This window comes from Triturus cristatus, chromosome 10, assembly GCF_964204655.1.
Source record: "Triturus cristatus chromosome 10, aTriCri1.1, whole genome shotgun sequence".
NCBI classification, from domain to species: Eukaryota; Metazoa; Chordata; class Amphibia; order Caudata; family Salamandridae; genus Triturus; species Triturus cristatus.
In genome coordinates, this window is record NC_140593.1 from 125170318 (window position 1) to 125182710 (window position 12393).

General features: G+C 45.4%; 1 protein-coding gene across 3 annotated transcripts in view; it reads right to left on the minus strand.

Annotated features, from left to right (window-relative positions):
* TOPAZ1 (testis and ovary specific TOPAZ 1) overlaps window positions 1-12393 on the minus strand; it is a 1878688-nt gene that overhangs the window by 877903 nt on the left and 988392 nt on the right. For all 3 annotated transcript variants that reach the window (XM_085630596.1, XM_085630595.1, XM_085630594.1), the window contains exon 10: window positions 12099-12250. In XM_085630596.1, the coding sequence (XP_085486722.1) occupies window positions 12099-12250 (152 nt within the window). The remainder of the gene's footprint in view (window positions 1-12098; window positions 12251-12393) is intronic.

Sequence of the window (12393 nt, forward strand, 5' to 3'; positions counted from 1 at the left end):
GTCATCCTTCCATATCTTTTACATTTGGCACAGTCTGGCCTTAATTTCCACTCCATTAAGGTTCATCTCGCTGCTTTGACTGCTTACAGGAAATGTCCTTCACAGACTTCCTTCTTTCAGATCCCTGTGGTCAAGGATTTTTTGGAAGGCTTGAAGAAGGTGTTCCCTCCGGTCAGACTTCCCTCGCCTTCCTGGGAATTGAATGTGGTGCTGTCCAGATTGATGAGGAGCCTTTTGCGCCTATTCACAAGGCTTCGTTGCAGCACCTGTCCTGGAAGGCGGCGTTCCTAGTGGCCATTACATCGGCTCGCAGGGTGAGTGAACTTCAGGCGCTGTGTTGCCGAGCACCTTATACTGTATTTCATGCTGCTAAGGTTGTTATGCGTACTCCCCCTAAATTTCTTCCTAAGGTTATATCTGATTTTCATGTCAACCAGACCATAACTTTACCTACGTTTTTTCAGAATCCTTCTTCTCCAGCGGAAAGGTCTCTGCATTCCCTGGACGTGAGGAGGGTGTTGAAGTTTTATCTTGATAAAACCAAAGATATTCGTAGGTCAGACCAATTGTTTATCAATTATGGATCAGTCAGGACCGGTCTTGCTACCTCCAAACAGTCCATCTCTCGGTGGATTGTGTCCTGTATACAGTTGTGTTACCAAAAGGCTAATAAGACCTTAGGGGGTAAACCTAAGGCTCATTCCACCAGGGGCAAAGCTGCCACGACTGCTTTGCTGCGTAACGTTCCGATTGCAGAAATCTGCAAGGCGGCCACTTGGAAGTCGGTCTATACCTTTGCTGCGCATTACTGTCTGGACGCGGATGCCAGGGCAGATGCTCAGGTTGGGCAGGCGTCGCTGCGAAATTTGTTCGCACAGTAATGGTATTATTTTGTATCTTCTCCACCGCCGTTTTTGTGTGGGGATGGGCTTGCCATTCTATTCACTAGATTAGGACTATACACAGAGATCCCCTACTACAGAAGGAGTAGTTTCTTTTCTGTAACTCCAGTTCTGTAGTAGGGGTATCTCGGTTATAGTCATAAGCGCCCGCCCTCCTCCCCGGTGGAGAGATGAATGTTAATATAAGGAATGCTACAGGTCTGGCGTGCTACGCCTTCAAAAAGAACTGAAAGTAAAAGGGACCTGCTGTGCATTCTGGGATACTGGAAAAGTTCTGGAAAGTTTTCTTAAAGGCACGGTATCCTGTTCAGAGCCACATAATGGCAGCCTATGGGGCTTGTCTGTCCATTCCATCCTCTCTATCATTCCAGAGCCTTTTGCTGGAAGAGGCAGGTTTCTTTCTCTATGGAAAAAGCTGGACAGGCAGTGCTGTTGGTGGTTGCTGGTGGAATTCTTTCTAGTTGAAGTACTGGACAGTGTAGCCTGTGGATATAGGCTGCATTATTTGTCTTTGAAATTCTCTCTTAAGTGTGGATGCAGGTCTGGATGACTTGACAATTTAAGAGATTATTTTTATTGCTCCGGGGTCCGCGCACATGGGCGGGACTATTCACTAGATCATGACTATACACAGAACAAGATATTACTTGAGCTGTTAAACAAAAGCAGCACCTTCTTGTGGCCGTTTAGTTTTAAGCAAATGCATGAAATTTAGTGCAAATATCCGACATGCAGGAGTGAAATATAGCTTGAGTGTCCATCAGAATGCTGGAAATGGAGACTATGATTTGAGAATTATCTGAATATGACAATGCCAAAACCATAAGAATTTACAATCTCAGCTAGGAAGGCCATATACACGTTAGAATACATGGGGCTTAGAAAGGACCTCGGAGGGATACCACCGGTCAACTTAGATGAAGTAGACTGGTACGGAGGTAGGTACATGAAGAGAAATCTACGCAAACAATTTAAAGCTTGGAAGCAGATGCAATAACTTTGAAGATTGCTCAGTAAGGTGGAATGAAAGACCATATCGACAGCCGCTAAGAGACCTAGTACTAACAAGGCAGCAGAGCCGCCATGATGCTCAATTTTGAAGCTGTTTGCTTCATCTACGTGTCAACATTTTGAAAAATGATCCACCTATGATAAAGACTGTGTTTTACTATACGCAGACGATGCGGTCCTTATGGGCCGTACCCCAAACGCCCTCCGTTTGCTTGTGGAAACTTTTGTCCACCACATGGAGGGCCTAGATCTGCGTGTATATTTAAAAAAATCTTTTATCATGTCATGTGGGCCTGGGAAAAGGAAGCTCAATACTATACATATAGGGTCAGATAAATTAGATTCTGTAAATTCTTTTACATATTTAGGGTTGGTTTTCGCTGCGAACGGCTCATGGTGTGGGAACTCTGCCCACGCCATGGGCAAGTTCTCGAAAGCCACCAATTCAATATTGAGCCTCTCTCGCCCAAAGAAATTAGTTGCTACTAGAGCCATTTAAATTTTTTTTAGATTAGAGTGCATTCCCGTTGCTACTTATGGGGCCAAGGTTTGGGGTTCGGGAAAAAGTCCCGGTATTCAGCGCGAAGAGAGTCGTTTTTGCAGGAAATTATTGGGCACCCCAATCTCATCCTCTGAATTTATTTGCCATAAAGAGCTAAACCTCCCCTATGTCTGTGATTTTATTAGATCTAGACCAGCTCTATTCTGGATGAGGATTTGGAGGAACAACTCAGCCACTTTAACACAAGACATAATTAAAGACTGCCTCAAATGTGATCACGGCTTATTAATTCCATGGCTCGCTGGAGTCCTAAAATCATTGTGTGCCGTGAATAGAGGCGATCTTTTCTCCGACCCATCCAGAATTGAACCTAAAGACAAGGTAGAGGTTAAACAAGCACTATATGCACTTTTTGATACAGAAAGAATGGAAAGGGTAACCTCCAAACCTACCATTGCTACATATATGGAGAACGATTTGTGTAAGCAACTGTTTTCACTTTATCTTACCCTTCCCATGTCTAATTGGGAAAGGTCCTTGTTATTCCGTCTAAGGGCAGGTTCTGTGAAATTTTTATTGGGTTTTCCCTTGGGTTACCATCACTCAACAGAATATAATCCTTGCCCGTGTGATGGTATTAGCACACAGAATGACTTGCATTTCCTATTCGTCTGTAAATTTTATTTAAAATATATTAATTGGTTTTTAACACCTTATTTTAGGAAACAAAAACCCCTTTCCTTGGGGGAGTCTCGTTTAATGTTATTCTCCCTGGACACGGATGAACTAATCTTTCGCACCAGCACTTTCTTGAGACTTATAACACGTGTACGTAAAATGATGGAAAACCCCTGAATGACAGCTGTATTGGTTTTAATAATTATGAAATTGTATTTTGAAATATTGTGATATGAATTGTTCTTATGTGTGTACTTTTATGGATTTTATGAAATTCGAATAAAGGTCTTTTGATTGATTGATTGACTGTGTTATACTGTTTGTTGCTCTAACTGTTCATTTCTAGAATTAAACTTTTAACTGATTAAGTTAGTCAGTTGGAACTATTTTATGTGCTGTGCTCTGTTGTTTTGAATTTTCATGATCCTAAATTAGACAGATGTTATATGTAGCAGCTAAAAGTACTGTTGCTGTATGTGCTAAGAGAGGCAAGGACAACAAATTGAAAAGGATCAAGGTGGGTGTGCAATTTTTTTGGTAGGTCAAAAGTTCTGGGTGAAATAATTTTTCAAAGAGTTTGACAAACACAAGGGAGGGAGATCAAAAAATATATTATGGTCTGCAGTGGGTTTCCTGAGGAAACATCACGGCATGCATCCAGGAATTAGGGACAAGAGACCTAGACAGGATTTATAACAAAGAGGAGTGAAAGCAGAACCTCGTAAGTTGCTGATGCAGTGGGAACATGGTTCTCAAGAAGACCTAGATTTGACTGTGGGGAAACCCTTGGCCATAGCTTCCAGCTCAATCAGAGAGAACTTAAAGAGACATTATTACCAATTGATAAATTATGTCTAAGGAAAGGCAAAGAATCTATAGAGTGGTTTTTAACCTTTACATGTCTGTGGACCCCAACTGAAACATTACTGGAATCCAGAGACCCTACAGAGCCAGAGTTGGGCACCACTGGCACAAACAATTTCTATGATTTGAGCTTCACAAAAAAACAAAAAAAATAGAAAAACAAGTATACATCAAACAAATGCTCAAATATTTTGTTTACTTTACAATCAAATATATGATAGGTTTTAACATTTACAATGTTGCTTCTTTATTGGCATATACTTTAAATTTAATGTATTAATATTAATAGTATTTAATTTTGCAACAGTCGTGGACTCAGAGGGGTCCTTGGACCACAGGTTTAGAACCACTTTATTGGAGTTGGCAGCTAGTCAAAATTGGTATGGTTACTGCTGATCTTGTCCACAACATACTTTGAGGTAGACAAATATAATTCTGAATTTGGATGGACAACACTGCTGCACACATTGGGTCAGGTAAGATTTTTTATTATAGAAAAGAGCATTTGAGGAATTTGACTTCAAGACAATTAGATTGACAAAGAAAGAATTGCTGAAGCAATCTCATCAATCATAATGCTTACTCCGGGTGCGAGGCCGGGAGCATCTACATGGCAGTCGCATAAGTGCGAAGCTCCGTCCCGGTAAGGCAAAAATCCTTTATTCCTCCATTACTGGGCAAGGAGGCAACACCCCCAAGGGGGTTAAAATAAAGCAGGAGCGGCGCAGAAGCGGGAAAAGCGAAAAAGAGAGCTCCCGAAGTTGCTGGGATCCAGAGAGGCGAACAAAGAACCAGCCGCAGGCTCAAGAAGCCGGTGATCCGGCAAAGGAGAGAAACCTCTCGGGAGTCCCCATTCAGCCTTGCACAGAAACGGGCCACACTGCAGCGAACCTGGAGTGGAGCACTGGACAGAGGCACAGACGTGCTCAGTCCATAAGGCCCTTATGTGGTTAGAGCAGCCAAGTAAGGAAGGGGTGGGAGGAATGTATCCCCGGCACGAATCACGGTACCAGAATCGGCCCAGAACAAGGAGGTCAGCCCCAGAACACTCGGCAGATAAGAGCCCGACCCAGTGGGACCCGAGAGGCTGGGCGGCGGCAGCAAAGGCAGAGAGCGGCCGAGGGACCAGGATTGGATCCTCGAGTCCTAGGAGGCCCCACCTGAGTGGGTCCAGCCCGAAGCACAGTATCGTAATCAGTACGAAGCAAAGAGCTCAGCCCCCAAACACCGACAGACCAGAGCACGATCTGCAGAGGCCGGGCAACTGCGGCAAAAGCAGAGGGCCGCCGAGAGGCGAAGATCGGATCCTCAAACCCTAGGAGGCCCTGGGTGAGTCCGGCGGCAGCAAAATAGACGCACGACCCAGGGGGAAGATAGCAGCCTTGTGAATCAGAACTAACCCCCCCCCCCCCCATGAGAAGGAGGGAGAGGCTCCTAGGGAACGGTGGTGGCAAGGAGAAAACAGACGCTGTGGGAATAGGAAACTAAGAGACCAACAGGAGGCCAGTGGCACAAACGAGACAGGGGAAAGGCCAGGGTGCGAAGTAGAGGCCTTAGTGTTGTGCAGTAAGGCCTGACCGATGATCACTGGACCAGACTGAGGGAAGGACTGGGCCCAACCGGCAGCATAAGCCATCCTTCAACCCCGGAGCCCTGTAAAATGCCAAGTCTGGTGTAGGGAAGATGGAAAGGACCTGGAATCAGGCGAGGGGGAGTGGGCACCCCTGAGAGCAGGCCTAGCAGCAAGGAAGAAAAGGCTATTGACGTGAAGGGAGAGATACACACAGGATAACGCGGATCCATGCCACTCGGCACCTCATTGACTGGAGACCACTGAATCACCGGCAAAACTTGTGCTATTAGACTAGAGATTTTCTGACCGATGAGGATTTAGAAAGATGGGACTAGTGAGAAACTTGACTTTCTTCCTACACCTCACTCTTGATAACGGGTGTCAAGATGCCGAAACCAAAGAGCAAGGCAGGGAACACCCAACCTAACACACGCGAACCCTCCCCACTGCCTGCCAAAAATGATGGCGGGGAACCTGTGAAAACAGAAACCTCACTGCACCTCCACCTAGACAAAGTACTTGTGGCAATAGCAGACACTAAGGAGGCGCTACAACAAGATATAGGGGCAGTGTCAGTGAGGCTAGACACCGTAGGCTGTACAACAGGGTCAAAGAAGCTGAAACCAGTTGCCGAACTTCACCCGGAACACCAACAAGTGGCTTCGCGCCTAGATGACCACACCACACGAGTGACTGAGCTGAAACGACGGGCTCAAGAAGCCAAAGGGCGGAAAAGAAGAAATAACATCAGGATAGTGGGCATCCCAGAGGGTAAAGAGGGCACGGACATGTTAATGTTCCTAGAAAAATGGCTGAGAAAAGAAAGGCCCCCTGTCTCCCTCTCAAAGTTCTTCGCCCTAGAGAGGGCACACCGAGTCACTGGGCGTGCGCCTGCTCTGGGGAGGCTTTCAAGACTTGTGGTGGCTAAAGTCTTACATTATAGGGATTCGATCCTACGACAGGCACGCGCCCAGGGGCCTTACATCCTGGGCAACAGCAAAGTCTTGATGTTCCCGGACTTCACAGCCCAAGTACAGGCACAGCAAGCATCTTTAAATCGAGGCCAAGAAGGCCCTCCGACAAGCCAGCTTGCAGTACTCTGATCTTCCCGGCGAAGCTCAGCATTATCCTGGGTGACAACACGCATTTCTGCAACACACCAGAGGAGAAATGGTCTTGGCTGGAGGCGTATAAAAAAGGTACACCCCTGCCCAGACCACAACAGGGCCCGAGGGACTAAACAAGTAGCAAGGAACTGACAATGTCACCCCAAGAAAGCGAGTGCACTCCAGAAGCCCACAACCTCTCAGACTCAACAGGACAAAAAAACCTGCTCTGCAAGCTATGACATTGCTGATGTCGCCTCAAAAGTCGGACAAACAAATAGGTTCATCCTCTGACCAACTAGCTTACTCAACCGACTCGGAAGACAACACAGGAAATGAATCAGACTTACCGAAAAACACGGGGTGATCACTGGTCGGCCTCCCCCACAAACAGTGGTACTGGGAGGGAAACAACACCCTTCCAAGGCTCTTTGAATTTCACACTCCACCGCACCAGAGTTTACCGCCTGAGGAGCTGAAGACAGCGTTCTAACTGAACTGTTTGATTGCAGGTTTGGGCAGCTGGCCGTTGAAGGTCCGCTGTTGGGGTTGGGAGTTGTAGTGTTGGGATTGTTGTTTGCTACTCTGGGGTCCGTCACACATGATTCAGGTTGAGGTTTGTTGTTGCGAGGTGTCATTTAATGTAGAATATGGCTAACTCCCCAAGCAGAGTAGAGCAGTTTCAGCTGATATCCTGGAACATTTGGGGCATGGGCTCTTCCTCCAAACGCTATAGTATCCTAAATTATATTACACTAGGAGGTGCTCAGATAGCAATGCTTCAGGAAACACACCCGACGATGGAAGAAGCTGCCAGACTGAAGCACAGATGGCGAGGTCAGTTGTTTGTGACAACCTTTTCGGCATATGCTAGGGGGACCTTTATATGGTTCAAGCTCAGCATCCCCTTCCACGCAACACCCAGAATTATTAATACAGACGGTCGATTTGTATTAGTGAAGGGGAGACTGAAAGTGAGAGAAATAACACTGGGGAGCATATACGCCCCAAATCAGGATCAGACTCAGTTCCTACTACAGCTTTCTAAACCATTGTCGTAAATAGCAGGCGATCTGATCCTGGGGGGAGATTATACTTGTGTGGTTGACCTGGACAGAGATAGATCCACACCCCCTTTGAGGGGTACAACTGCAGCGATGACGGCTAAGGGCCTCTGGGAATGAATGTCTAGGTGGGACCTGTTAGATATTTGGAGGCTACAAAACAAAAAACAGAGAGAGAATACTCCTTTTATTCGCCATTTTATAGCCTGCACACTAGATTATACATGTTTCTCTGTTCTAGGCAAGTAGCATCTACTCTGGCGGGGGCAGATTATTTAGGGCATTCCATTTCTGACCACAGTCCTCTCCTATTGAAATTCACAGCAACTCCAGAGAGCCCTTATCCCATTATTGAGACTAGACCCCAACTTACTTGAAGACGACTGTTTCAGACAGCAGTTTTCCACCGCCATCTCGATTTATTTTGAACGAAACCGAGGCATGCAAGCACCGCCTAGATAGTGTGGGACGCGTTTAAGGTGATGGCGAGGGGGCAATGCATGGGCCAAGCGGTGGGCGCTAGACAGGAGATACAGACGCTGGATAGGGCCACCAGGAAAGATGAAGAGGATAAACGACTGTCAGACGTAAAAAGTAAATAAAATTAAACTTGGGAACGGTTGAGGCTCCTAGATTCCAGCACATATCAGGAGAGAAAGCATGCAGAGGTGGCGGTCTGGGGGGAGGCTGGAAAAATGCTAGCATGGTTATCCGACATGAGAGCAGGATCTCCCCAATTCCCAGCATACCAACATCAGAGGGGTTAACAATCTTCTCTCCCAAAATTATCAATGAAACCTTCAGAGACTATTATGTTAAACTATATGGTAGACCAGGGGAGGTTCAGGAGACCAATATGGTGGCTAACCTGGAGGGCCTGGGATTACAAGGCGTGGACCAGGCAGCACGGGAAATCCTGAAGACGGCGATCACTGCACAGGAAATTAGTACAGTAATTAAGGAAATGGCCAGAGGGAAGACACGAGGGCCAGAAGGTCTCCTGGCGGAATTCTATTATACTTATGTAGTGCTTCCAACCCTCCATCTGGAGAAAATGTACGCTGCAGCACTGCAGGTGGGCCACCTCTCAGTTTCCACTAGATAGCTGGAGGCTCCACCGCCTAAAAATAAATTGGATTTGACGGGTTTGGCAGACTTTCGATAGCTGTCCATGCTGAATCTCAATTTTAAACTCCTAAGTAGGGTGTTGGCCACCAGGCTTACGCCACACATGCAGAGACTGGTTCACACAGATCAAAATAGGTTTATCCCCAACAGGTCGGCCTCTAACAACCAGAGGAGACTGTACCAGGTCTTATTTCATAAAGGTCTGACGAAGTACCCAGACACTGTGGTGGTGGCGGTCGACCTATAAAAGGCCTTGGATTTGCTGCGGTGGGATTTCCTGCTACAGGTGATGAGGATAATGGGTATGGGAGATGAGTGCGTGCGATGGGTTCGTTTGTTATACTCGGACACCACGGCAAGGGTGCGCACGGGCGGAGTGGTGTCCTCACCCTATTCCATATCTAGTGGAGACAAGACAGAGCTGTCCACTGTTGTCGCTGGTCTTTGTTCTGGTGATGAAACTCTAGCGGAACGCTTCAAAAGTAAGGGAGGGAACCATGGAATAACGTTGGATGGGTCAGTGCATATTATTTCATTATATGCAAAAGACATTTTATTATACATTAGGGACAGAAAGCAGGGTATACGGAAACCGTTTCACATCTTAGAGGAGTACAAGTCAACACTCTGAAGACCCAGATTTTCCCAGCAACGCCCACACTGCTCCATCAAATACCTGGATATTCAGGTGTTACATAGCCAGACGGACCTATTTGAGGGGAACCTGGGCAGGGCTCTTCGTGCATTAAAACCAAATGTATCTTTCTGGTGATCCCTCAAACTTTCAGTTATGGCCAGAATAGCGCTTTCCAAAATGGTTACACTATCAAGACTGTTCTATTACATTGTCATTCTTCCTGTGGGGATCCCCAAGAGATGGTTCAGGGACATGGACGCCTTGCTGTGGGATCTAATATGGGACCGTGCTCGGGATAGAGTGTCTCTCATGGTCATAAGACAACCCTTAACAATGGGGGGGGTTTGGGTGCTCCGGATTTTGAGGCATACTACCTGGTGGCACAACTCCAGTAGTTAGCACAGTGGTTGGACGGGAGGGAGTTTGAGACATTGGTGTTACCAAGCCAACCCCCACGCAGGCTCCTACTGCCCAGGATGCTGAACTCCAAATAAAAGATTACAAATATGGGAGTGCTGTTAAAAGTAGCCCTGATATGCTGGGATAGATGCACAAAGCGTGGAGCAGAGTTGCCCCTCTATGCTCCTGACCTACCAATAGTAAGGCTTCCTTGGAAAAGCGATGGTTCCCCCTTCACACAAGGTCATTTGATGGGATGGGTGGAGGTGGAAGTGATCACAGTCTGGGACTGTTACCAGGATGGAGAATTACTCCCCCCCCCCCCCTCCTTAATTTCTGGAATATCATTAAATAGGGCCGGATCAGTTTCTAAATTATCACAATGTCCGGGGAACTTAGGCCACACTGGGGCAGGGACACACATGAGCCCAGCACACACCCAGTCCCCCAGGCAATGGGAACGCTAGGATCTGCCAGACACCTGGTAAAATGGCTATACGAAGCAATAATGGAAATGATGGAACGGTCTCTGATTCACTTGCAAGAGAAATGGGAAGATCCGGTTGGTAGATCCCTGACCTACGTGGAATGGCAGAAAACCTTAGGGAGCCCTAAGATCTCCGGGAAAGCCAATTTTAAACTTCTACAATTCAATATACTCCTTATGATTTACCTCACACCACACAGGCTTAACCTCATGTTGGGGGTCGAGGATCAGAAATGCCCAAGATGTGAGAAATTAGATGCAAATTTTATACACATGATCTGGAGTTGTACGGTAATACAAGCATACTGGCAAAAGATTATAGAGATCCTCAACGGAGTCTTAGTGTGCACCTTGATAAGCTGAACTGAAGTTTGTCTATTAGGACTATTCCCAAGACCTAAAGCTAAAACAATTGGGCACAGGTTCATTGATCTAGCCTTGCTTCTAGGCAAATTGCCCGTAGTTGGCGAGCGACTGTGGCCCCAGAGTATCTGTCTTGGAGAACGATGTTTCGACTTGGGCCAGAGCCCAAGGAAAGAGCGCTGACTCGAGAGGACAAAATGACCAAACGGCGTAAACTCATAGCTGAACCATGGACCGAAGTAATGTGGGCTTGGGAAACTAAAGGATCAGGAGAAATTGAGAACACTATTGGAGACCCCCTCCCACAGTAGTCAATGGGTCCACCACCAACCATCTTCAATCCCAATATGTTTTAAGGAGCTTGCTGTACTTAGAGATAGTGTAAATATACAAAAATAAAATAGACAACTCAGGAAGTGAGTTTTAACCCCAGGAAAGATCAGTTGTTATTGGCTGAATACATTTGTCATAAATAGAAAAGACTAGATAAACTATATTAGCATTCCACACCTAGTCCATTATTATACCAGGAGCATGTTTATGGTTTATATGAAACAAGCATATTTAGGATGGAAAGATTAAGTACAGTCCATGGAAGCCAAACGAATTTTGATGTTTCTGTCTTTTGAACTCCTGCTTTCTCCTCTGTATGCGGAACAGTTACAATGAACAAGTAATTATGCACATGGTCCAAAACTTGTATTGAAGGATGTTAATTAACAAAAAGTGCTAATAAAAATGATATAAAAAAAAGAAAACAATTAGTTCGTTTCATGATCAGGACAAATATGGTAAACCTACAAACTATACTAATAGGCTCAAAGCAGCTACCAATTCCTTTTGGTAAAACACTTTAGAACGGCACTAGTGGTTAATAGACCTATCTACTGAATGGCAAAAACTCAACTTTCTATGCCAAATCCCACCAAATGCCATTTAGACCCACCAGGGTCTAAGACACAGCTCACTCACATCTAACATTATAAACCGTGTGGCAGTAACAAAAAAGTCCTTGCCATTCTAATATTCTAAGCCTGTCGCACACAACACCAACCACCTTGTGCAATTCCTTGAGTGGCTCCTTTTTTTATGCCTGCTACAGTCACATAATGACTCCCAGAAAGGTTTACCTTTCAAGCCTATGAACTAATCTTCAAATTGGTCCAAAGAGCACTGCAGACACCATAAGAATAATTTAAAATATATACCATGCCCTGCTTCCAGGAGCATTCAGTCTTGGCATCCAATTTAAAAGATGCACTATAATAACTCACAGCCAGAGATGCAAACACTCCATAGGAAGCATATTAAACCAGATTTAGAAACAGTCATTACCTGCAGTAATCAATCGACATATTCAAATTTGTCTTTGAATTTTACTCACCAATATTTTCACATTTACACCGATGTTCAATATGTGAAACACATCCGGCAACATAAAATGCTTTAGCAAGGAAATTAGCAGCTCATCCAGCACGTGGGAGTCATAATGCACGCCAGGTGAAAACTCTCGGTAGTAATTGGTAAATACTTCAACTGAAAAGGAGAGGAATCTATTGCAGTCAGGTATAACTTTTTTATATGCACTTAAAAACTGTTGCTAATCCATTTAGAAACTAACAGCTTGTCATATTGCATTAGAACCATCTACTATAATAATATACAGCAGGTCATTACTT